Source organism: Varanus komodoensis, unplaced genomic scaffold, assembly GCF_004798865.1.
Source record: "Varanus komodoensis strain SLA01 unplaced genomic scaffold, ASM479886v1 scaffold23, whole genome shotgun sequence".
NCBI lineage: Eukaryota > Metazoa > Chordata > Lepidosauria > Squamata > Varanidae > Varanus > Varanus komodoensis.
This window is the reverse complement of record NW_025335627.1, coordinates 3281361-3307502: the sequence shown is the minus strand read 5'-3', so window position 1 is coordinate 3307502 and position 26142 is coordinate 3281361. Positions and strand designations below refer to the sequence as shown.

The 26142-nt window shown below is 42.1% G+C and overlaps 1 protein-coding gene across 1 annotated transcript; it reads right to left on the bottom strand.

Moving 5' to 3' along the window:
* Positions 1-701: 701 nt before the first annotated feature.
* Positions 702-24376, bottom strand: COPS8 (COP9 signalosome subunit 8). The gene is made up of 8 exons (XM_044431975.1): positions 24172-24376; positions 22731-22801; positions 18024-18072; positions 10785-10917; positions 8999-9106; positions 6941-7003; positions 3958-3999; positions 702-2085 (listed from the first exon to the last, which is right to left on the bottom strand). The coding sequence occupies exons 1-8, from the start codon at positions 24250-24252 to the stop codon at positions 2006-2008; spliced, it is 627 nt and encodes a 208-aa protein (XP_044287910.1). The 5' UTR covers positions 24253-24376; the 3' UTR covers positions 702-2005.
* Positions 24377-26142: the final 1766 nt, after the last annotated feature.

Genomic DNA, 26142 nt, shown 5'->3' with positions numbered 1-26142 from the left:
TTCCCCGGTCCCTAGCTGTGGAAAGGTTGAAAACCGCTGCTCTAGAGAGTGGCATAGATATGTGCCTCACAGGAGAACAACTTTCAAAAAGACTTTCAGATCAGGATGTGGTGGGACTGAGCAGGAAAAGTAGGATGCCAAATTCCTAAGAATTTATGATTTCTATGAGCTACCTGGGTGGAAGATTTTCTGGTGTGCAGACAAAATTAGGGAAGATGACTATGCTAAAGCCACAAGCAGCCTCATAGCTGTTCCTAGCTGAACCTCACTCTGAAGGCTTCCTGCAGACTGTGTATTGCTCACCTTGCTGCACAGCTGCTCTTCCCACCATCCTGCAGTTGCCTTCATGCTATTTTCCGCACTTCTCCTTTTGACTAATACAGGGCCATTTCATTGTTCAACTCTCTACCACCTTTTCAAAGCACACTATTTTGTCCTGGTCCTTAAGAAACCAGTATTCATTGCACTCTATTTCTCAACCTGCCCCTCTGTCATGCCATTCAAACTTATTTGAAATACATCTGAGCAAACATATAGATTTGAATCGCACTCTTAGACAATCCCACGGAGAAGAAACAATTCAACTTGCATTATATCAACACCACCTGAGCAGCTTTACTGCTAGATTATGCTAATCTAAGTATTAATACTAAACACGTCTCTAGAAAATGAGAAAAATTGAAAGAAAGAAAACACTGGAGTGGTGTAAACAATTTTTATTATTAGCAAAATTAACCTTCCACTACTTAGAAAGCTGAGGCTTAAACAGATTTTTAAATAAATAATAGTTTAAGATCAATCATTAAACTCATTAAGGGTGACTTAACATAACTATGCACATTTTAGGACCCTCTTTGCATCAAACACATCCAAAAATGTTGTAAGTCAAAAACATACAGTAGTAGTGCACTGGGAGAAAAGTGTCACTACAGATGGCAGATACTATCCATTTTTGAAGGACAAGCCTTTAAGTGGCTGGAACAAAAAAAAAAAAAAAAATAAGGAGTAAAGAAAAGCAATATGGGTAAAGTTGGCATTTTAGACACAAGGGGCAGAGGCAAGGGAATAGCAAAGGTGTTTCCTTTGTACACTGGCAATGAAGGTAGCAAGACCAGACCAGCAGGAAGACAATTCAGAAACCAAACCCAAAGTTGCACTGTAATTTCACCCATTTGTAATCAGGCAGAATTGCATTTACAGAGATGGAAAGTATCTTCCAGATTATTAGGACAGGCAATCAGAAACTGTTGACTTCAATGCAAATACAGCTGCAGGCTACCTATCTGAGAGAACAAACATTCAACACTTGTTACAAGATCACAAACCCAGATACCGGTGAGACTATCATGTAACTGCCACTAATGAAAGTTTCTGAAAACCATATTCCCTTATCTATAAAATGCAAAAATTAAAAGAGCGACCCATATTTCCCCAGAAGATCTAATGGGTAACTCAAATATGTTTTGTAAATATTTTTAAATGAAGAAATACAAGTGCATATATTTTACCTTAAAGAGGTAAATTAGGATGATTAAAATAGAGCAGTCAACTGCAGAACCACATTATAAATGAACAAGGCAATAATATGCATTACACAGTAGGCAGACTCTACTCTGTATGGAAAGACACTGCAAAGGTGGTTCTCAGCAACAGACCAACTTCATACCCTGGTCTACATAGAATCCTTTCAGTTTTTGGTTTTCCATCCCCGCATGGCAATGCTCGACATTCCAACATTTAGAGTGCATTACCGTCGCAGAGGTGCTGCCTCCTTTGCATTAAAGCCAAATAACTTAAATCCCATCTGATAATACTGCTGTGCACCTGGTTGATAATTACGAAGAGTAAATTTTTTAAAAAAAATCTTGTTCAAGCAAACAAACATCAAGATGAAATACAAAACTGTTTTACCAGCATCTTCCATAATAGTAATAACATTCAATGGGATAAACGTATCGGAGGGCCCCAGAAGTACACCGGATGTCATGAACAAGTGACTGAAACTTCAGTTTTCAAGGAAAGCTACATAGTCAGTTAACCGGGCCAACTGCTGTTCATTAGGAATTGGTGGGACTGGAGCAGGTTCTGAGAAACCAGGAAACAGAATTAGAAGAATAAATGAAAAAGAAAAATCTTAATAACTCTGGATTTATTCATCTGCTATTAAAAAGAACACATAAGGCACATTTTGCAGTCTTATTCATGTACAATTATAATGGGCACTACTTTTGAATGTCTTGAATTTATGATGTTAGGTTATCAAATACAAGTTATCATATCAATACGGCCATATGGAGTGGGGTTTTATAAAACCGGGGCTGCAGGGAACGCTACATATTGTGCTGAATCTGTTTTTAAGAGTAAACAACAACACATGTAAAACCAGTACAATATTTATAGTGGTAAAAGCACAATAATGCAGTAAAAACACAATAAAGCCAACAACATTAATCATATTAGGAGATGGCCAGAGAAGAGAATGTTTACAAGGCCTTCTTAAAAGCTGGTTGCAACGGAGCATAGCAGACCCCCAAAGGCAACTTATTCCAGAGATTGGGGGGGGGGGAGGGAACTGCAAAGAAGACTATCTCACATATAGTTATCCAGCTAACTGCCATCACAAGTGGGCTCTCCTGCTTATCTTGGGGAGGAGGGCAGTCTAGAGATAAGATAGAGATAAGTAACTTGGCCTTAGACACTGAACAGCTGCAGCTGTGGCAGAGATGTTCAATCGCTATGTCACCATCAAATGGATTCTTTCTTGTGTTCAACTGTGTTTATGATAAGTCTTTCACCATTTGTGTTTTACTCATTGATGCTGCGATTTCACTGGCCTCAGTGCCACAGAATGCTGAGGACACGGTTCTGGCGCTGGGTTGAACAGCATTCCTGCCAATAGCCCAGCTCATATCTTCCGTTCAAGCAGTGATTGGGACCTTGGCAGGACTGCAGAATAGGCCTGCAGGAAATTCCCCAAGAGAGCTCAGCCACCTTTGTTAGCCTCTAGACCAGACTATCAGACTTGGCCCCACACCTGCCAAGATTAAAAGTGGTCTGCAGGTCAAAATGGATCAGAGAATGCTCTGGCGTGCCAACGAGGTCCAAGCATGCCCTGCCACATGTGCTGGGCCAGACATTACCAGAGACAAACCCGTGGGTGACACGGTAGCCCATAAAATCCTGAGCTGTTCCTGGTCAAAGTGTCCAGAACCCTTTGGGGTCCTCAATGCCACACTCAAAACTGCCTCACAGCTCAGACATGGAGACTGCTGGGTGGCAGGTGCACCAACAGAATTTCAATTCTGCCTCAGGTACCCAATACCAGGTGCAGGCAGTTAAAGTGGCTGACTGCCAGATGGTGTATCTGACCAAGTGGAATGGTCAAGGTTATCCCCACTTGTCCAACCCTAAGTCAAGCTTTGTGCTGCACACAAAACTTGTGGGAGAGATTAATTATTCCCTGTTTATCCATCCAGATTCCATAAAACTCATTCTTTAAGCATCTTCTTATAATTATCATCAATGTTACATTTTGTGTAAAAGCTGTTGCTTGTCCTGAACTACCATCCCTACTGCATTTCTTTCTTTCAGGATTTACCATGTTCTGAGAAAAACATTGGTATTTATTATATTATCATTGTATTTGAGAAGAACTATATGTAGATAATACTTCCATGACTGAGAGCAGTTTCTTGAACAGGATGGGATGATTTACAGGAGATGGAATAGCTTCCAATCCAGGATAATGGCAGTCTGTGTTAATTGTAAACCTTGATACAGGCCAGGTAGGAAGAGGGAGTGAAATAATTCCTTGAGGCTAAGGGAGATCCACTCCTATGTGGAGGAAAGCCCCAGTTTCAAGACCTTGAACCTATTTTAGCATTTCATTGCAATCAAATCCATTCAAAATCTGTTATGGCTCATCTTCAGATAGAAAAAATGGATTAACAAACATACCTGATAATGGGTGAAATCTGTTAAATGAAGGCTCTTGGGGACCTAAAACACATACACAAAATGGAATCACAGCATTACCAATAAACTTCTAGGTGTCAGTACCTAATTTTGTTATGCAACCTTCAGTGCTCTTGATCGATCTATCATATATCCTGTCCCTGTGGCCAAAATGACTGTCCAGTTCACAAGTTGTTTACTCCCATGCAGACTGCACAGATTCAGTTTGCACATTTCACAGCAGGAAACCATGGGTTAATTAAGCCACCATTTGTGGGGATGTGCACGGTTATGTATGCCATTTACAGTCTGAAAACCTACAAACATTCTGTTCATAGCTGTCTTGACCAACAGGCAATATAGAAATTAATTAATAAAATAAATGCAAGGCATCCGAACCCAAACACTCTGGATTGCTTATGGGTTAAACAATTCAGAATTAATCTAGAATTAATTGCTAAATTAATTAAATTAATTGCTTAGCCTATAAACAGCCTAGTGTGTATGGGTTTGGGTTAACTTACAATTTGTAGTTAGATTAACAAACCAGTGTTTGGGTTTGAATGCCATGTTAAAAAAAACTAAGAAAAGGGCATCTGAAGCTTGCTTCTGCACACCAGAGGCAGCTTGAAGCACTATGAATTAGTTAACCCACATCTGCCACTTGGATGAATGAACTGACACTTTGATTTATTTATAACATTTTTATGCCGCACCCATCGCCAAAGCCTGGAGGCAGCTTACAAAGAAAATAAATAAAAAAAGAATAGAATAGCATTAAAAATTTGGAGTTTCTCGGCCATTAATTAAAACCACAAATAAAACAACCAATTAACAATTAAAATACCGTTTAAATAAAAAGGTCTTGGCCTGGCGCCGAAAAACAAATAACAACGGCACCAGGCGGACCTCTCAGGCGGACATTTCAACTTTTGGCTGAAAAGAATGCCTTAACAACCTTTTCCTGTGTTTCAGAAGTGTGCATCACATCTGGTATGATCAGGTAATAATAAAATCAGATGAAGGTACTCTGCAAACATGGAAACATGTTTGGCCTTGATCACTCAGGCATTAAATACTATTCATTACTAGTTCAGAGCTAGAAATAGGAAGGTAGCTTCTAAAACTGGTTCCGATACTTATATATGGACACAGGTGTTCTGTGCTCAGTTTCTGGTAAGCATCTCTTCACTTTTAGGCTACAGATTAAAAAATCAGATTCACTCACCTTTCTACCCTTTATCATTTGAAAATTATTGAATAAGATTACATTAAATTAGCCTTAACTTTGGACCAAAGAACAAGAAGGATATTTGCACCTTATTCCCAAGAATATTACTACTCCATTAAAATAGCTAAGTCTTTCAGACATTTATGCCAAACAGTGTCAGGTGATCTTAGAACAGGTGAGGGAAAAGTTTCCACAAGGGATGCCAAGATCCAGTACTGCTAGGGATGCAGCAATACATGACAGCACCCTCCTTTGTATAACTCCTGAGCAGGAAAATAACCCACAGTAAGACATCTAGGCAAGCACTTGGAAGCCCTTGCCTGCCTTGCCTTTGAGAAGATCAGAGCAGCCAGTTCCATCTTGGTCTGAGTGAGCAAAGCCACTGGTTATACTCTAACTATGAAGCAGTGTTATTTGCTGCTTCCTCAGTTCTCCTGTTTGGATTGGATTTAGGGATGTCATAAGCAGAAGCTTCCAGAGATTCCCACTAATATAAAGAAATAGGAGAGGCTTTTAGAATAGGAGCCCTTCCACCAAAACAAACCAACCAACCTCCTATAATCTTTGGAATCAATCCATGCTAAAGCCATTCTCTGCATTGTTGTTACATGTGAATCAGGCTTGCTTTGCAGAAGGACTACTCTGGATTCAAGCTTCTAAGTTTTATGTTCTGACTTACTGTTTTTTAAGTTCATTTTATTACTACTGTTACATAAAAAATCATAAAATTTAAAAGTTTGAAGGCAATTGTCTTGGTTTCTGTATGGCGATGTATATAGTTCTAAAACTACTATGGGAGCCAAACTTGGCTGCACAGCACCAACACAAATAAATGACATTAATAGAACAGCATTGCATCTAAAACACATGAAATAGCTGTAGGTTCCTTTTTCTCCAGGAGATGCACCTCAAGGAAATCCTGCTGCTGTTAAGCAAGTTAAGATAAAAGACAGCAGTTCTGTGAGATCACTCCTGTGCACCAAAGCATTCCACCAATTTAAAACATATGCATCAGTACTGTGAATAAAAAACATTGTAAGGACTAATAAAAAACTAGAAAGGCAGAGCAACATAGCCTTGAGCCATTTTCGTTGGCTTGGAGCGCACACAATTTTCAGCAAATAATCAAACCATATTAAAAATTCCGTGTTCTTGTTCTTTACTGTGCTAGTAAAGAACATTAGTTTTAACTACCCCAAAAATAACAGTTCACAGAACCAATTCCAGGCAAGGGGGAAATTCAAAATGGTAACCACATTAAGTTTGCCTGTTCTTTATTTGAATTAGACATGTCAGCTAAGGTCACAGTTAAAACATGTTTAACTGACCGTCCACCGCCAAGAACAGAACAGAGAATTCAAAGCACTTCCTGTTTGCTTCCACTTAACTCCAAATTCTAAAATGTTTGGTTAATTAAAGCTGCCTGTGCAGATACAAGAGCATGAATTCAAAATTGCTGCCATTATAAGCATTTATGAACATCCCCTACTATTTTAAAAATGTGAATTAAGTTTTGAGGAACACTAACTACACTTCAAAAATTTTACAGTAAAGACAAGTAAATGCTATGTATACAAAAAATCCACCCTGTGGGTGTACTCTGTGAGAGAGAATGTGCACACCCTGTAAACACTGTGTGTGTGCACGCATGTGTTGAGAGAGAGAGAGAGAGAGAGAGAGAGAGAGAGAGAGAGAGAGAGAGCGGGCATGTGCATGTGTGCACACACATCTTCATGGAGCAACAGCTCCACCTACCTGACTTTTTAGGAAGAACCATGCGAGTTGATGAATCTGCTTGCCATCCCTGGTCAAGAACTCCTAAAAACAGAATTTCATATACTTCATTACAAAAACAAATGACACAGAAGTACTTAGTTAAGGAAAGAAGTAACAGAAAGAAATCTTACACAAACGTTCTTACTTTACTATAGTCTTTCTGTTTGCTGTACAGTGAACAACTGATGTTCTTTAATCCACTTAAACCAAAAGAGTACAAAATGAGAGTAGATGCTGTTTAGCAGTCCAACGGCTTTAAACAGTATCTGTCTGACAATTTTATTAATACTTTAGAATGTCATTCTAATTTGTGTTAACCGAATTAAGCAAGGACAGTGCAGAATAAGTGTTTTGCTTTCAAAACCGTTTCCTCACCTGGCATAAATATAACTGACACTTGTGGCAAAATAATTCCAAGAAAATAAATAATTCTAAACTCATATGCATCCTATCAATTGATACACATTTCCAAAACATAAAATATGAAAAATTAAAAATCAATACAACATGAACATGTACACCTCTTTACATGTCTTGGAAAGTTACAACCCACATCTGTATCAAACATTTTCAGATGGTGTGCACCGAAATATTTTATGCTTCTACAACTGCATAAAGAAAGATCATAGGTGCAATTCTATGCCGACCGGGGATTGTTAGAAGTTGCAGGATTTTTTTCCTAAGAAAATTCACATAGGATTGTACCCTAACACATCTTCAGGAGCTGCATCCAATGCTAGGCCTATTTAGAAAAGACCCACTGATATGAAAGGCACTTAAAAGCACCCCTGAATATAACCCTGCTTCTTGAAATGAAATTCCAAAGAATATCCCAGCCAATCTTTACTGAACGATCACTGAAGAGCAATTGATCTTTGCAGATGCATGAAAATTTTAGGGAAGTTGTAAGACTATTACCTTACCTGGGGTTCCCAACACTGGACCCCACAATCACCTCCCTGCTCACCTATTAGGCTCCCTGTACCTCTGAACTGAAATGTTTTATACTTTATATAAAAGAACTTTCAGGACTGGCATGTTGAAAACTGGCCTGTCAGTCTCCAATATTGGGCTGCTGCAGCCCAGCACTTCTTTTTAAAGAATGTCCCCCCAAAAAAGAAAGGTAAGCTAGGAGGGAATATTCTGGATGGTTAGGGAATAGGGGCAGCGAGGAGGTAATTTGCCTTTGTTTTGCATTTTGGTGTGTGGGTGTAGGTGTAGTGTGGGTATTCATTATGCCTCTATGTGTTCCTCAGAGCCTCACCAGTTTGCCTGATGTGTAATGGGCACTGGACCAGGAAATGGTGGGTTCGGAAGAGTGACATTTGTGTTTCAGAGCTCAGATTCCACCTATGCTTTGTATTCTGATTCCTGTGCAAATTATCTCTTTCTAAGCTTCATCAATTTGTTTTCTGGAAAATATGTGTTTTGTGACTGGCCATGCTGATCATCGGCCATTTTGTAGGAACCTACAAAACACTTCCAAATCTGAAATGCATCCAGCAGCTAATGATGGTTGGAGATTCCTGTACTTTAAAAACAACAGCGGCAGCAGCAAACACAGCAAGTAGTCTAAAGCAGTCCATGCGACAGAACAAGAATAGCCAACTTAGTGCCTGCTAGTTGTTTTGAACTACAGCTTCCACAATCCCAACCAACATAGGTCAGGGATCAAGGGATTTGTACAGGAGTTTTCTACCTGCTGCACTTGATGGGAAGAATATTAACATGGCATCACACAGCGTTACCATGCAGACTGGGGGAAGATGGCATTTCAGTAGCCAGATCTGAGCTACTAGGTATTTATTATTTTATTTAGTCATCTAGTTATAGGCTGCCTATAACCGCCAAAAGGCCTTTCTAAGTGGCTTACAACATATTAGACACACACACATCAACAGATTAAAATCTATTAAAACACTTAAAAGATTAAAAACATCAATACAATAGCAATATAAAATTATAAAACAGCTATCTACAGTGGATTGAATGCATCACTCCTTTAATACCCAGTTGAATAAGTGGGGTTTTCAATACCTTTCACTGCTTCCTCTAGAGGAAGCCCAACAAAGGCCGCAAAGTCATCTGCACTTATTGAAGTATATGCTTGAGACACCAGTCCAAAAGCTCGCCGCCTGGTTGCATCTATAAGACGTAATTTTGAAAAAAACGTAAGAGTATATTTATGCAATAAAGAGATCAGATTTTCTCCAACTTTACATAAATGGCAACCCCAGTTCTGTTCCCTCCCTCCCTTCCTCCCTCCCACACATATATATCTATATATATATGCACATCCAGCAGGTGAGTAAAGGAGAGAGATCTGATAGTGGAAAGTAACCTTCTAAACTATGTTGGTCAGTGCTCAACTTCACGAAATCCCTAAACCAGGTTATAACCCAAACCCTTATAGAAGACTGTTACAGCAAAAGTAGAACCTGAATCTCATGTTTAAAAATTTCATTATTTCATATAATGGATCTTTTAAAAAATAATCTTAATTGTAATAACTTGTAATCATTTTGTTCTCTTTCTTTTCTTCTCTAATGGTGTGGTTTGGTTGTTTTTATATTGCACAATGAAAATAAAAAGAACTTGAATCTTAATTTGATACACCCAAATCTGGTTTTTTACCTACACACTGTGATCCTACAACCATATAACCCATAGAAACATACGTTTATTTTAACTTTTTATATTGATGCAAAAGTGCTGAAATCCAATTAAAAACATGGTGCTTTTATACTAAAATTGGCTTCGCCCTTATGTCCATGAAAATCTCACCTCAGAATAAATAGCAAAAAGTGACAGCAACCATAGTGAGAAAAAAGGCACTGATTTGCACATACCAGAAAATGGAGGACTAATGGAAGAGGGAAATCCAGGGCTTTCCAAAACTAGCTGAGTCCCTTTCTCCATCCTGAGTGAGGCAAAGAATTCAATGGAGAAGGGCAAAATGGGGGTGGACGGGGGTGAATGACATGAGTGCAGAGCCTGAGGGTGGAATGTAGCCCCACCCATTCTGATTTTGCACCCCTGTCCTAGTTAGAGACATGAGGTAAAAGTGTCTAGAAAACGTGTCTTCTCTTATGGATAAGCATGTCTTGTTGATCCTTTTTCAGCACTCTCCCTTTCTGCTTATTCTGTCTCACAACAGACTCCTTTCCTCAACCACAGCGGGTCTTTCTTCTCAAATTTCATCTCTAGTTTTGCAGCAGCTTTGCCAGGAGAATCTGATATACCCTGGCCACTCTGATTTTACTGAAGATCAAAGCAATAAGCAGTAGTATCACTTGGGCAGGGGGGCTTAAAGCCCTCCCTTAGCACTGATATAGCTGCCTCTTCCACTATCAGTTGATTTTACTAAGAAAGACGGCACATGCATTTGAGTCTGCTCAAGTACCCTTTTCTCCTGGCACTCCCAATTCTACTGGAAAGCAGGGTGCATGTGGTGAGTCATCCCTGAATGCTCCGTTTTCCAGAAGAATAGGAAAATGGCACCCAATGAGGATTTCCCTCACACACGTGATGTATAAGGCAGCAACTGGAGTAGTACAACTGGGGACAGGGCAGATGCAACATATGTACATACATAAATACATTTTAAAAGCTTTTCTATCCCATCCCCTACAGCATTTCTTAGGACGGCTTACATGCTGTGCAACCCTGGTTCAAGAGGGCTATGTGCACAAGCCAGTACTCCAACCTAACCATTTTCTCAATGCAATGCCAGTGCAACTTTGGTTCTGGGTCAGCCTAATACCACTTTTTTGAAGGCAGAGACCTATCAAACCAAAGGAGAACGTGAGGAAGGTAGGTGTACCTCTAAGTGCTTCCATAACTGGTTGAATAGACTCAGACCACTGATGAGCACCAATTGTTGTATAAATTCCAGGAAAATCCCTTTGCCAGATTCTCTGCCCTACTGACCAAATTGCTCCAAGTTCAGGATTTCCCTGCAAAGAAAGAAAGATTTTTTAAAGTACATTTTAAAGATTACTTAATATTTTACTAATACTAACACAGCCCAATAGACAAAGCTCTCTGGGCAATTCACAAAAATGTAACAAATCATGTGAGAAACTCTGACAGGCACCTTGTCTATATATGTATAAATCTAATTACAAAAATTAAGGTGTTTGTTTTCAATTTAAAGCAGCAACTCCCCAAACTGTATTCTGTTCCTGTATCACCCAACACCTAAAACTCTCTGGGTGGTTGACAACAGTTCCTAAAATAGAATCATAATACACTGAAACTATAAAATTATTCCAGAGTACAATTTTTAAAAACTAAAACAATATTTACTAAAGAATAAAATTCTTTAAACACCTGATCTAGGTACCCCTCCTTCAACCTAAACAATGTGATTAAACACCTAAGAACAGGGCACAGTCTTAACCTAGTGCTGAAAGAATAACACAGTTGGTACCAGGTGGACCTCAGTGGAGAGTGTTCTACTAAAATGGCCCTCCCTCTTGCTATCCACCCCTTAGCCTCCTCCAGTAGTGGCATTTGGAGGAAGACTGCAGAGGTTAATCACCGTGTCCGGACAGATTGCAGCTGGGAGAAGCGTTATGTCAGTTACTGTAGTCCCAAGCCATGTAAGGCATCATAAGATAAAACCAGAAGTATACTGGCAGCCATATATGCTGACCAAAATTAGTATTACATGCCCAGAACCTCTTGTCCCAGTTACTAATCTGGCTGCTACATTTCAAAACATTGCAATTTCTGAACAGACTTCACGAGCATCCTCACCTAGCATACACTGCAGAACAAGACTGAGTTGGGGGGGGGGGGCGGTCTGTGTAACAGATGATTGAAAAGGGTTGCTATTTTATTCATTAACAACTTTTCTTTCCAGTCAACAGGTGATTATAGAGTCCGATGGATATTTTTGTGATGCTGATTAGTAAATATATTCATAAGCCATGATTAAAGTAGATGATGTTCCAATTATGTTTCACTGACGCTTTAGCAAGTTTGCTGATATTGCTTATGAACTTTTGATTCACAGAATTTAATGAGATTTTAGCATCTTTGCACAGCAGAAGTATGCTTCCAAGAGGTAAGTGGAGTGCAAGATTTGGTGAGAGAGATAAGCACTTTAGGCCTACATGGCTAAATTTGGTTTGATGTTTCCTGGAGAGAAAGACTATACCTATCCAATGTAACATGAGATTATTTTTTGGTTTCTACATCTTTGCTGCATCAAATAAATATTTGTAAGATTGATATGCTGGCAGTCACAAACCATGTTCCACTCTGCATTGAGTTTCTACACTCAGATTTGCCAAGGCCCCTGGTTTCCCACATGTTACTGTTTCTCTTTATGTTGAGGTGCTTAAAAATCAGTCTTCTGCTGAATTACTCACAAACATTTTGAAATTAATGAGGGTACCTGACCCACTGTATTAGAACACAGAAAAGCCTATGCCCTTGGGGTTCCTCCTTGCTATAAATATGCATGAAAAAGATACAACTTCCAATTAAAGCGGAATAGTTAAGTTTTATTTGTTGACCTTTTTCCAAATTTTGCCCTCCTCCACAAAGTTCTGATTTTCTGCCGTGGTCAGTCTGGATCCTCTCTCCAAATGGATGACATCTGGCATACAAGGCCCCACTAACTACATTTGGCTCCATTTTGTCGTGCTAAATTGACTTTATGGGGAAATGAAGGTTTAAAATTTGGTTTATAAATTCTGTAGCAGGCTTGGTCAGATAAGTTGGTTTTTACCTTGGATCAATTAGTTGGTTCTGATGAATGTATTTGGTCATCTGCAGCTTTATGTGTCAAATACAATTTACATGCTATGGTTGAATGGCAACATCGGCCTACTGCAACATTTATTAAAATATAGGTTGGGCTCCACCTCTTTTATAGCTTCTGAATCTCCTTTGTTATTAAAGCATTGAGGCTGACCATCTATATAAACACATGGTCCATGTTTGTAAATGCTTATTTATTGGCAAGTAAGTATGATACAGAGGGTCTTAAGCAGCAGTGGGATAGGGAACAGGACTCCCCCTTTGTCTAGTCAACGGATTGCTGGCTTATGTCTTTACCTGAAGCAACTGTGGTTCTCAGGGTACAGCAAAACGCTTGTTCCATGTCAGCTGGATATCAGTGTGTCTTTACTATTATTTATATCAGCTAATTGCTGTAAGTGTAACACAGCTAATCCTCCTTTCAATCATGTGTTTGGCAATGCCCAAAAGTTGCCTCTTTGGGGGCAGAAGTTATTGTGTAGATAAACTTGTACTGGAATAGTTTAACATTTGCTGATGTGTACGAACTTTGAATTTATCTACCTTCCTAGAAGTCCACATTCAGTTAGCAAAAGTGGATTTGCCACAGCATTTTGACAGCTAAAATACTGATATTAAAACATTGGAAGGATAAATGCTAACTTCTTATAATGCAGTGTCATGTAATGACAGTTTAAACAGTTGATGTAATGACAATTTAAATATTTGAACAGGAAATGTATAGACACCACTTGCAAATTGATACTTTTATATTTTGTCTCTTTTCATTGAAATGTATAATTCTTAGAAAATTGTATTATATACACATTCATTCACAAGTATTGATAGATTTAAATCTACATAGTTATATTCCTTTCTTTTTCCTTTAATGTTTTTGTTTTATTGAAGCTTTAAAACTAAATGGTAAATTTAAAAAGCAAGGAAAAAGAACATAAAATTAATCCAACAATGAACCATAAATTGGGTTAATTTGAGGTTGCTTAACCCCTAAACATCTCAGAATTTTCAAGTTCAGGGGTTACAAAATAGGCCAGGAACAGAGCACATTTTGGCTGCTGACTGAAGGTGAAAATGGCTCACATGTGGCACTTCTGGTTGACAACTCCTGGATTAAACAGTGCAAGAACTACCACCATGGTACGCCTCTATGTAGACGTCTATGGCCCTCAGACAAGAGAGGTTATATGGACCACTGGCCTGTTACCTACCAAGTCATGCAGCAGTAAATACTGGATAAATACTAAAATTTTCGTATCCCATTGTGAGGAGGTAGAGGGGCTCGCCCATTTTCCTGGGACATTCAACGAAGCAGGGCCAAAGACGACAAGGCATGGCTGGGAATCCGCCTGGGCAGAACGCATGGGACTGCAATGGCTGGGGTACGCGGGCGAGCGTGCAGCGGTGCAGAACTGCCGGCCGGTGAAGGAACCGCTGGGTTGGGTGGAGTGGTGCGCGAGAGGACGCAGAGGAAGGGAAGTGGGGGAGGAGGAGAGAGATGAGGAGAGACATAGACGGACATAGACGGAGGAGAGGGGCGAAGGAAAAGATGCACACGGAGACTGTGATGGGCTGGCTTGGCCACCACTCACAGACAGGGAGGTGCAAGCAGCGAGGGGAAACCCTGTGGGGAAGACAGGCAGCTCCCTGTTGCTACAGGGGCGAGGCCGCTCATTGCCACAGAGACAGGAGGTAAGCAGGTTGGAGCAGGCAAGGAATTTGGCGCTTTGGCAGCACAGCCGTGGAAGTTGTAAAATACAGTAAAGAGGTTATTGAGATGGTGGGTGCAGCATCCAACCACGCAGCACTTCTCTTTGTAAGATTCAGCTGCACAGCATGGCCTGGTCCCACTGCTGCTTGCTGTCAAGCTTGCCATCCCAAGGGGAGCTCAGAGGAAGGCAGCCCAGCCCAGCTCCCTTCTCAGACTCGATCTTGGCCATTCCACAAGGCAAACACTGCAAGACAATGTTCCCCTACATTGCATGAAGAAGATCTGTAACTAGGAACTGGAAAGGTTGTAGAAAAAAGCTCTGGGAAATTTGCTCAAAGAATTGTGTGAAAGAGTGGCCTGAATTACAAATACAATATCCCTTCCTTCAATGGGTAACCTACTAAATTTCACTGGACTCTAGAGCAGTGGTTTTCAACCACCGGTCCTTAGCCTGGTGCCAGTTTGTGGGAGATTCCCTCCTAGTCCAGGGGTGGGGGGGGCGCATGCGAGGGCTGGCTGTGCTCCACCACCTCTTCCTCAGTTGTCATCACGTTTGCAGGGGGTACACTCCCAGAGTCTTACAGATTGGGATGGATTCCTGAGGTCTCTGGGGGATTTTCTGGTTGATAGGACTGGTACTCCTCTTGATGTCTTGGTTGATCTGTGAAATGGGGAAACAGCCCGGGCAATTGACACAATTGCTCCTAAGCGTCTTCTCCCACCATGCAGAGCCTGTGTGGTACACGCCTGAGCTGCAGGAGATGATGCAAGCTGGAAGATGCCTAGAGCGTAGGTGGAGGAAATCCCATGCCAAATCTGACCAAACATGCCTTAGAGTTCATTATCGAGCCTAAGCTGTGGTGGTGAGGGTGGCAAAGATGGAATTCTTCTCCACTTCCATTGCATCTTCACAGTGCCATCCAGCTGAGCTTTCCAGGTAGAATCATAGGAGAGTTGGAAGGGGCCATGAGGCCATCGAGTCCAACCCCCAGCTGTTGCAGCCAGTGCAAATGGTAGAGGTGATTGAGTGGTGGGTGGCTGGGCAACTCCAGGCACTCTTGGAGGAAACTGATAATCTAGACCCATTTCTGTCTGGCTTCAGACCTGGCTATGCAACAGAAACTGCCCTGGTCACCCTGTATGATGACCTGTGCAGGGAGAGGGACAGCAGCAGTGCAACCTTGTTGGTCTTCCTGAACCTCTCAATGGCTTTCGATACCATTGACCATAATATCCTTCTGGATTGGCTGGCCTGGTTGGGTGTTGGTAGCACTGCTTTGCCGTGGTTCCACTCCTACCTGTCAGGCTGATTCCCGAAGGTGGTGCTGGGGGATTATGGCTCTGCTCCATGTCAGCTTAGCCATGGAGTTCCACAGGGTTTCATTTTATCCCCCATGCTCTTCAACATCTTTTACATCTAGCCCAGGTGAGGCAGTGGCTGTCCTTAACTGGTGTCTGGCTGGGGTAATGGGCTGGATGAAGGCCACTAAATTGAGACTTAATCCAGACAAGATGGAGGTCCTGTTGGGTCAGACTTCTGGGTAAGTGACTTTAACCCTGTTCTGGAGGGAGTTGCACTCCCCATAAAGATAGGGTGCACATATTGGGAGTGCTTCTTGACCCAGAACTGACCCTGGAGTTTCAGGTGGCAGCAGTGGCAAGGAGTGCTTTCCTTCAGCTTCAGCTGATCCACCAACTTTGCCCTTACCCGGATAAGCAGTGCCTAGCAACAGTTAACCACACCTGGTAACTCCCCAACTGGATTACTGTAATGTGCTCTACATGGGGCTGCCCTTGGAGATGGTCTGGATACTTCAAATAGTTCAGAAGATGTTAATAGGGACCAGCAGGTACTCACATACAATGCTGGTCCTCTATCACTTACACTAGCTGCCAATTGAAGTCTGGGCCTAATTTAAGGTACTGGTAATTACCTATAAAGCCCTAAATGGCTCAGGTTCAGGATACCTGAAGGAACGCCTTCTTCCCTATGTGTCTTCTCACCCCTTGTGATCTGAGGGGGAGGTCCTGCTCTGGGAGATTAGGAATGCACTCCTTGAAAGAGATTAGGAGGGTGACTACCTGGAGGAGGGACTTATCTGTGGTGGTGCCCCAACTATGGAATATACTCCCCAGAGAGATTTGCCTAGCACAGACATTATAGTCTTTATGGCATCAGGCAAAAACCTCTTTATTTTCCCATCATTTTAATGTTTATTTGATTTTAACTGGTACTTTATTATTTCAAATTGTTGGATGCTGTGGTGTTTTGTTTTATTCTACTTGTTTTTTTAAGTCTTCCTGAGATGCTAGTGGTGGTCGATTTAGAAAATCTCAAATCAAATCCCTGCCCAATCCAACCCCAACCGGCCCCAGATGGCCTGAAACCTGTTGGCCACCACACTTGGGCCACTGGCCCAAGCCTGTGGCCGGAAAAATAGGCACGCCAGCACCCATCCCCCCATGAACACATCTCCCTGCCCCCAATCTCTTCTCCCACTGGAAATTGGGAGCAGGTAAGTGTACAGGTGGTGGCTGCTATGGAGGTGTGAAGCCAGGTGCATTTCTTGTCCCGATGGCAACAGCGGCAGCAGCGTGGTCAAGCCTCCACAGGTGCAGCACAGCATCAGGCAGGCAGGTGGTACAGGCCCAGGCCCTTAATAACAGTGCTGGCAGTAACATTATTCCAAAGCATGGGATGAAGATGCACTGGACTCTTGTCATATGAGCAATGAGACACTTCCTAAAATAACACCATGATCTGGAAAACATGGTTCTATATCTCACCTCCATCCAACTGGGCAGCAGAGAAAGCAGGATGCAAGGAAATTTGGGAAACAGAAGCCTGAAATTTACCTGATTGTTATAGAAACTGATCAAGATATTGTGCCTATGACAGAGAGTGTGCATGTAAAATGAAGTATGTCTGTAACTTTTACACTCAGAAAAATAACTAAATGCTGGGTGACTGAGTAAAGAACAGGCAGCATTTAAGCCTCTTGGGTTTTTAGCTTCACTCAGTCTGTTTAATCTTTACCTCTGAGCTTCTTTTTGTCTACTGCTGCTGCTCCTGCTATATCCTCAGTAGAGTCCTTCTCCAGCCCCTTCCCCAGTCCCTACCCTTCTGCTTTCAAGTATCTCAGCAGCAGAATGCATTTCTCATGGGCCTCTCTTACCTACGCCTCCCACTCCAAAGAGGAGGGGAAGGTCAGAGACCATTTGCATTGATTCAGTCACAACAGTCAGCTGAACATAAAGTTATTTTCTACCTGATTCATAACACTCTGGAAATGTAGCTGGACCCAAGACTGACACAAAACGTCTTCCTACTCTTTATTTTTATAAACTACACACTCTGCTTGGGGTATCCACAGTGATATAAACGTTCAAATATCAAAACAGTTATAAAACACAAACTCATAAAATACAATAACAATCTATACAACACAGAACAGATAACACCAGACAGTAACCTCAAGAGTAGGAACAGAACCTGTGATGGGGCATCAAAGCGCTAAATATTCTGAGAACTTGGAAAACACACGTTTCAATTAAGACTTCATCCCTTTCTTGAGTACTTACAGATTTAATGGCGGGAGGAATTCTTTTCCAGAGATACCGTGCATTGTTCCTAATAAAAACAGAGCAATTAATTTAGATTTTGAAAAATAACTAAGCAATACCCCTAAAAGATTATTAAAAGAGATGTGCCTTCAAGGTAAAGACAAGCAAGATCCACCCTCCTAAAAAATCTAACACTTTTGTACAAAATACAGATTACATGCCTGAAAGCAGAAGCATATGGATTTTATACCTCTGAGTATTTTTTATTCTACTTTGTAATCAATTAGATTATAAAATCTATAGTATAAAAGCTATATATGTTGTGCTACATAATAGACAAAGTTCTAGCATGTTCCACAACCTGGTACTAGGCCTGGAATATTTATTTTGTGCACTTTATACCTCTTATGCACAGTAATCTATGCAAGGCCTATTAATCTGAATTGTTTTGCATGTGGCAGGAGACACTTCAGTAACAAATGGCTGAGCTGGTGTGCCAGCACAGAGATTAAAGATTGTCCAGGGATTTAAGGAGCATGCAGTTTAGCTTCCTCGAGGTGCAAGTTGCCTGTTAAACAGGTATTGAAGACGCACACAAGGAACAGCAGAGGCCTGGGAAAAGGAGAGGGGAGCACGGTGACAAGGAGGCGGCAAGGGCAGACTGCAAAGCAAGCAAAGGATAAAGCCTGAAGAAGAGTGAATTGGAAGAAAGGGGGGAAAGGACAAAATTTACAGGCAGGATCTAGACACAAATGTAGAAAAACAGAACAGCAGAGTTGGAAGAGGTCATGAAGGCCATTGGGTTCAAAACCCTGCTGCTGCAGGACACCAAGTTACACCATCCCACTCAGATGGCAGTCCAGTTTCTTTTCGAATGTCTCCAGTGTGGGAGAGCCCACCACCTCTCTAGGCAGCTGGTTCCACTGTTGTATTGCTCTAACAGTAAAGATGCTTTTCCTGATGTCGAGCCTGAATCTGGGTTGCCGCAACTTGAATTGAGTATTCCATGTCCTGCATTCTGGCATCAGCAAGAAGAAATCTTGGCCTTCCTCTTTGTGACAGCCTTTGAGGTGCTTATAGAAGGATATCATGTCCCGCCTCAGTCTCTCTTCTCAAGGCTGAACATGCCCAGTTCTCTCAGTCTCTCCTCATAGGGCAGTGTTTCCAAACCCCAATCATTTTTGTTGCCCTCTTTTGGACCCTTTCCAATTTACCTCCATCTTTCTTAAATCTTGGTGTCCACAACTGGACACAATATTCCAGATGAGGTCTGACTAGTGAGGAGTATAGAGGAACTACTACTTCTTGTGATGTGGAAGTAATCCTTCTGTTAATGCATCCCAAAATAGCATTTGCCCTTTTGGTGGCTGTATCACACTGTTGGCTCATGTTCAGCCTATTGTCCACAATTACTCTGAGATCTTTTTCTTGTTCAGTTCTGTTGAGCCACGTATTCCCCATCTTGTATCAATGCCTTTGGTTTCTTTTTCCTAGGTGGTGGACTTGGCACTTGTCCTTACTGAATCTCATTCTGTTGGTTTCAGCCCAGGTGTTCAAGTTTATCAAGATCACCCTGGATCTTCATTCTGTCTTCTAGGATGTTTGCAATCCCACCTAGTTTTGTATCATCTGCAAATCTGATTATCTTGCCTTGTACTTCCTCATGTAAATCTTTAATAAAGATGTTGAAGAGCACTGGGCCCAGGACTGAACCCTATGGCACCCCGCTAGTTACCTCCATCCAATCTGAGAAGGTGCCATTGATGAGCACTCTTTTTGTCTGATTTAGCAGCCAATTTTGGTTCCATTTAATAGTTTTTCCATCTAGTCCAGTGTTTGCTAATTTGCTTATCAGAATCTTTCGTGGCACTATATCAAAAGCTTTGCTAAAGTATAGGCAGATTGTGTCCACAGTATTCCCTCTGTCCATTCAGGAAGTTACCCACTCAAAAAATGGGATTAAATTAGTCTGACAGGATTTATTTTTGATAAATCCATGCTGACTTCTATTAATCACTCCATTTTCTTCAAGTTGCTTACAGATGGAGTCATTTAATGATCTGCTCCTGAATTTTTCCAGGGATTGATCTCAGACTAACTGGTCTATAACTCCCAGATTCATCTTTAATCCCCTTTTCGAAGATAGGAACAACAGTAGCCCTTCTCCAGTCATCTGGCACCTCTCCTGTTTTCCAAGATTCATCAAAAATAACAGCCAGTGGTTCTGAGAGTTGCTCTGCTAGCTCTTATATAACTCTGGGATAGAGTTCATTGGGCCCTGGAGATTTGAACATTTCTATTCCATCCAGGTATTCTTCAACCAATTGTCTGTCAATCTTGTCTGCCATCTCTTACTTTCAGTTTGTACTTCCTCTTAGTTGTAGATTTCCTTGTTGAAAAATACTGAGGCAAAGTAGGAATTGAGCGCCTCTGCTTTTCCTTGTTGTCTGTTATCACTCTGCCATCCATTTTAAGTAGCTGGACACCCTTCTCTTTATTATGTCTTTTGTACTGGATGTATCTGAAGAAGGCTTTCTTGTTGTTCTTAGCATCAGTTCAATTCCTGCTTTAACCTTCCTGATCATGTCTGTGCAATTCCTTGCTATTTGCTTATATTCTTCTTTTGTGGCCTGGCCCTGTTTCCACTTCCTGGGCAGCCACCCCCCCCAGGCTGTCACTTAACTTTTAGTGGAGCCATGTGGGCTTCCTCTGCTATCTTCTACACTTTTTCTTGAAGGAATTCTTTGTAGTTGTGCTTAACTAATCTTTTTCAAGATTTCCCACCCCTCTTGAATTCTTCTTCTCTTAAGGCTGTGTTGCCATGGCACTTCTCTGAACATTTTTCTGAGTTAGTTAAAAGCTGGCTTCCTTGAAGTCCAGGATGCTTGTTTGACTCCAGTTACCCATTGTCTCCTTCATAATTGAGAATTCAAGATTCGCATGGTCACTTTGCCCCAGAGTTCCCATGGTTGTTATTCTGTCCACCAGGTCATCCTGTAAGTTAGTATTAAATCAAAAATAACTGATCCTCTCGTACCTTCCTCTACTTTCTGCTGGAGAAAGTTGTCAACAACGCATGTCAGGAATCTCTTGGAGGGGCCATGCTTGGCAGAATTTGTCTCCCAGCATATATCGGGGAATCTGAAGTCCCCCGTGATGACTATATCATTCTTCTTGGAAATGCTGGCAAGTTGCTTTTTGAAGGTTGCATCCTTGTCCTCTTTTCGACTGGGTGGGCAGTAATATATGCCAAAAAATATGTTTTTCTTGTTTTTTGCTCCCTTTAAATTTAGCCAGATGCTTTCAATGGGGCTACTATTCCTCTTCTTGTTCCTCTTCTTGTATTTCTATGCAGATATATGTGTCCCTTACATATAGTGCAACTCCACCTCCCTTTCTGTCCTTTCTATTTTTCTTGAACAGGTTGTATCCATCAACTGTAGAGTGCCAGTCATGTGAGTGATCCCACCAAGTTTCCATTATTCCTATAAGATCATAATTGCACTCATGTAGTATGAGCTCAAGTTCGTGTTGTTTGTTTTCCCATACTCTGGGCATTGGGGTAGAGACATCGAAGTTCATTCCAGCTGTGCCCTGGTTTTCTTTCTATGTATTTTGTGAGACTGGTGTTGAACCCTGCTTTAGGTTTATTCTCTGTTGAAATGTATACATCTTTGCCAGGTGATGGTATCCCATGCTGTACATCTCCCTCCCCTTTTTAGTTTTAAAGCTCTCCTGATGAAGTTTTTCATGTAGTGGCCAAACATCCGCTTCCCGTTCTTTGTGAGGTGCAGCCCATCATTTGCCAGTAGTCCATCTTCCAGGAAGCTTAGCTTGTGGTCCCAGAATCCAAATCTCTCTTTACTGTACCACCATCATAGCCAGTCATTCACTTGAAGGATTTTTCTTTCTCTAACAGTTCCTCCTCTATGTTCTGGTAGGATTGAGTAGAAGACTATCTGGGCCCCAGTGTTTTTTATTTTCCTCCCTTGAGCTTCAATGGTATTTCAGCAAAGCTTCTCATGGCAGTGTCGTTAGTACTCACATGGAAGAGAAGGAAGGGGTATTTGTTAGTGGGTCATATGAGTTGGGTGAACTTGCTGCTTATATCTTTAATCTTGGCACCAGGGAGACTCCATACTTGGCAATTTTCTGGGCTGTCGCAACATACATATTTTTCCATCCTGCGCAAGAGGGAATCTAGCACATTTCTCCTTTGGTTGCAGACTTTGCTATCCTTTTATCTTGGTTGCTCTGATCTTCCTGGATTAGCTGTCCTGTTGCCCACGTATGCTTCTCCCCCTGCTGCTCCCCACCCTTAAATCTTTCTGCTGAGTCTCCTGCCCCGCAACTAAATGTCCTTCACTTCCCTGTCCATGCATTACTTTTTACACGTAGGAGTGTTCATAAAAGACAGGATCCTTTAAAGAAACTCAGAAACTGTACAGTGTATGAAAATTAGCATATGCAGATTTCTGCACATCTTTTGTCCTGGGGGCCTGAGCCCCAAATGTTTCAGGACCAAGCAAGTGCCTCTGTATAGACTCTTCAAACACTTCCATGTATTTACATGACAATACAGGCATTCTTTATTGCAGTTTACTTCAGTTCCTCATTTTCAGATATTGGAATGACTCTTAAGCTGCTGCTTTCCTAAACAGATTGCAAAGGGCGTCTCTTCTCAAGTTCAACATAAGAGATATATTAAAAGAAACTTTTACTTACATGTCATTATGCAAAAGATACAAAGCTAGGAGCTGGGCATAAACAGGTGGTGTTGCTATTCCTCCAGGAGCCTTTAAAAAGAACCAAAGTACAATATATTCAGGAGTATATTCCATAAATTGTGAATAAAGGAAGCTTGCCCCAGCTCCCCCACCTTGATTTACAAAGACATAAGACCATCAAAACTCACAAATTAGTTCAAGAGGCAAGCAGTCATGTTTCAAGATAGCCCTTACTCAATCTAAACAGATATTCCACAGAAGGAACATGGAAAGCTTAGGGCTGAAAAAGCAGACCCAAATGTAGATACAATTCTGAAACTTCATACTAAATATATCAACCTGTTTGGCAGTTTCCTCTGCAGTTCTTTTCAAAACTATTTAGGATGCCCTTCACATCTATACTTCCAAGTAGACCATATTGGAACAATGTAAACCGTTATATGTGATATTAAAAATGGCACAACCTTAACCAGATTAAACCCAGCTCAAGACATAGTAGAATGATAAACTATAGTATGGCACAGAGAACCAATTCTCCAAAACCTTTCCTAATATTATACAATAGTGTTTCAATTGTTAAATCCAGCTAGATGTACCTGTATTTAGAACAGCCTTGATCCTGCTTGATGTTTTGGACTACAGTGCTCAACATCCTTCACCAGGATAGGCAATAATCTGGAATGATGGAAGTTGTAGTCCAAGAACATCCAGGTTTGAAGAAGGCTGATTTAGAATCACAAATTATGAGAGGTTACATATGGTTATTATTTATCATTCTTCTGTACCACTCAATAGCCTCTAATCAGCTCACAAAATTTAACATTTTCCCCACATACTTAACGTACAAAGTGCTTTATAATCTCTGACTGGTTCTCATAACAAGCTTGCCTCTTTGAGTGCAAATGAGCTACCCATGGGCATGGACTTAATAGTCTCACTAACATGTTTAACCTGTGGGAAGTCAGGCTGCAAGTACCAATGCATGACTGAACACTTCTTTTAAAAACCCATCATATAAGGCCAAAAATGTCAGAGATATCTATCAGAGATGATCACACTAGCTTCAAGGGACTGAAGTTCAAGGAGCTGCGTGAAGTACTCAGCCATGCAGGCTCCTACCCTCAGTGGCATGAGCGACCCACACCAATGGGGACCGGAGTTACGCTTTCTCAGAGGACCCTACCCGGTTTTCTGTCAAGCGGGCAGTACCCGGACGGGCGTCCTGAAGAATTGCAAAGGGGCTCCTCGCTCATTAGGTGGCAGAGGGCCGACATCCTCCGCTCTTGCCCCTGAACACCAGGAACGGAAGGGAGCGGAGCGAGCAGACAGGGAGCCGCGCGGGCAGGGGCGGGCGACGGCCCCGCCAGGCCAGCCCGGGGCCTCGCCCGCCTCACTTCCTATGGCTCGTTCGCCACCGCCGGTGCGCCAGGCCGCCTCACCTCCAGCTCCTGAGTCTCGCACTGTTCCAGCAGCTTCCGGTAGCTGAAGGCGCCGCTCGCCGCCATCACCGCCACTGGCATCTTCGCGCCCCGCGTCTGCCCCAGCCCAGCTCCCGGCGGGCGCGGCCCAAGCAAGCGGGGTCGCCGGGGCTTCCCGAAGACTGGCCAACGCGCGCTCCTCCACACCCCCACTTCCGGCGCAGGAGAATGGCGTCACTTCGGCGCCTGGGCCAGGCGCGATCAGCTGCTGGTGGGCGGGGCTTAGAAAAAAGTTGCGGCGAGAGAGCTGCCGGGTGGCTGGTGCTGGCGGGGTCCCTCTGCTTGGGAGACCCGCTGCTGGGAGTCCGTGGCGCAAGAGGACGAGTTTTATCGTAGGTGTGATCTGCAAGCGAAGGCGGGGTTTGACTCTTCCTAACTGAGGAACTAGGAACTAGAAAAGATACAGTATGGAGACGTTTCACCGGACGCCAAAGCCGAGATCATCCATGCTATATGTAAATTTAAAAAATTGTTGCAACAACAAAATCCAGATCTTTATTCTGGTGAAAAATGTTTTTTCCTGTTTTCTTTTTAGGCTATTCAGAAATATTAGGAGCCGCCCCCATTTATGCCGCAATGGGGGCGGCATAAAAATGTTTTAAATAAATAAATAAACATGACACTACAGCGCAAGCATAGTGCTTTATACCCACATTGCAGTGGGAGCATGCTTGACTCTGGTCGGTGGGGGTGGGGGTCAGGGAGGAGAGGGTGACTGGGAGACTCCGCTTATTAATATTAGGGATCAGTCTGAAACCGAGGGAGTAGCTTGCACACCTGTATGGTATTCTTCATTACTGTTGTTTCTGTGCTGGAGGTAGCAGATTTGCTGAAGCAATTTTGCCATAGCACAGTCTGATTCTTACCCTGCTGCAGTTGATTGGTTGGATAGTTAGGGGTCACAACCAACCTGTATCATGACATCTGTATTAATCAGACAGGAATTGAAGCTGGTAAATAATTGCAGTTGGCACTATTGTATTTCCAATCACCATGTATGGGTGTGAAAGCTGGACAATGAAAAAAGCTGACAGGAAGAAATTAGGTGACCACTTATGGATTAAGTCTGTAATAGAAGCCACAACCTTGACAAGGATGTCAAAGACGGGACATTTTGGAGGGCATTCATTCATGGGATCCCCATGTCAGAGATAACTTGATGGCACATAGCAACAAAATAAAGAGAAACTGCATTATATTTATAGGTAAAAAGCAACATTAAACCAACATTACAACAGGTAGTCATTTTGTATGGCTGTCTTACAAAATCCTTACAATGCCAAGCATTTTCTGTACAGAACGCCTCCACTTTATAGTAACATTGCCCTCTCGTGCTGTCTCCCACCACAAAGCAGAAGCCTGCCCACAGTGGTGGCTGGTGGCTGTCCACCAGGTTTGGTGAAGTGGAATCACCAGAGAGAAAGCCAAGGAGGTCTCCAAACATTGAGCTATTATTTGAATTCCCAGCAGCCCTTATTGCACAAAGAAACATTCAGGATCATGAGCCACAGTTGTGGGGAAGGAGCAAATTCACATAAGCCACCCAAAAGCTCTCTTTTGTGTCCATATTTTCTTTATGAGCAATAACTTCAATTTTAGAGAATCAGATTATTAGTGCAAAACATTGGGGAGAAATCCCATTCTCTGTCCCCACACACCCAGCCACCTCATTCACACAGAAGAAACACAGCACTGGCCTCAAATGTTCTGTCCAGTCTACCTTAGAGGACTCAGAAGGGGAGGAATTTACACTTGCAACCCGTTTGCTACTCTGGGACCTTCTAGGGCAAAGCATGTGGCATTTTCATACCCCTCAGTCTCAGAGGGACCCAATGTACCACCTCCACATCACAGGAGCCAGTAGCTGTAGAACTGGGACTATACGGCACATAATGTTCCTCTGATGGAGAATAAATGATCACTAATGTTCTG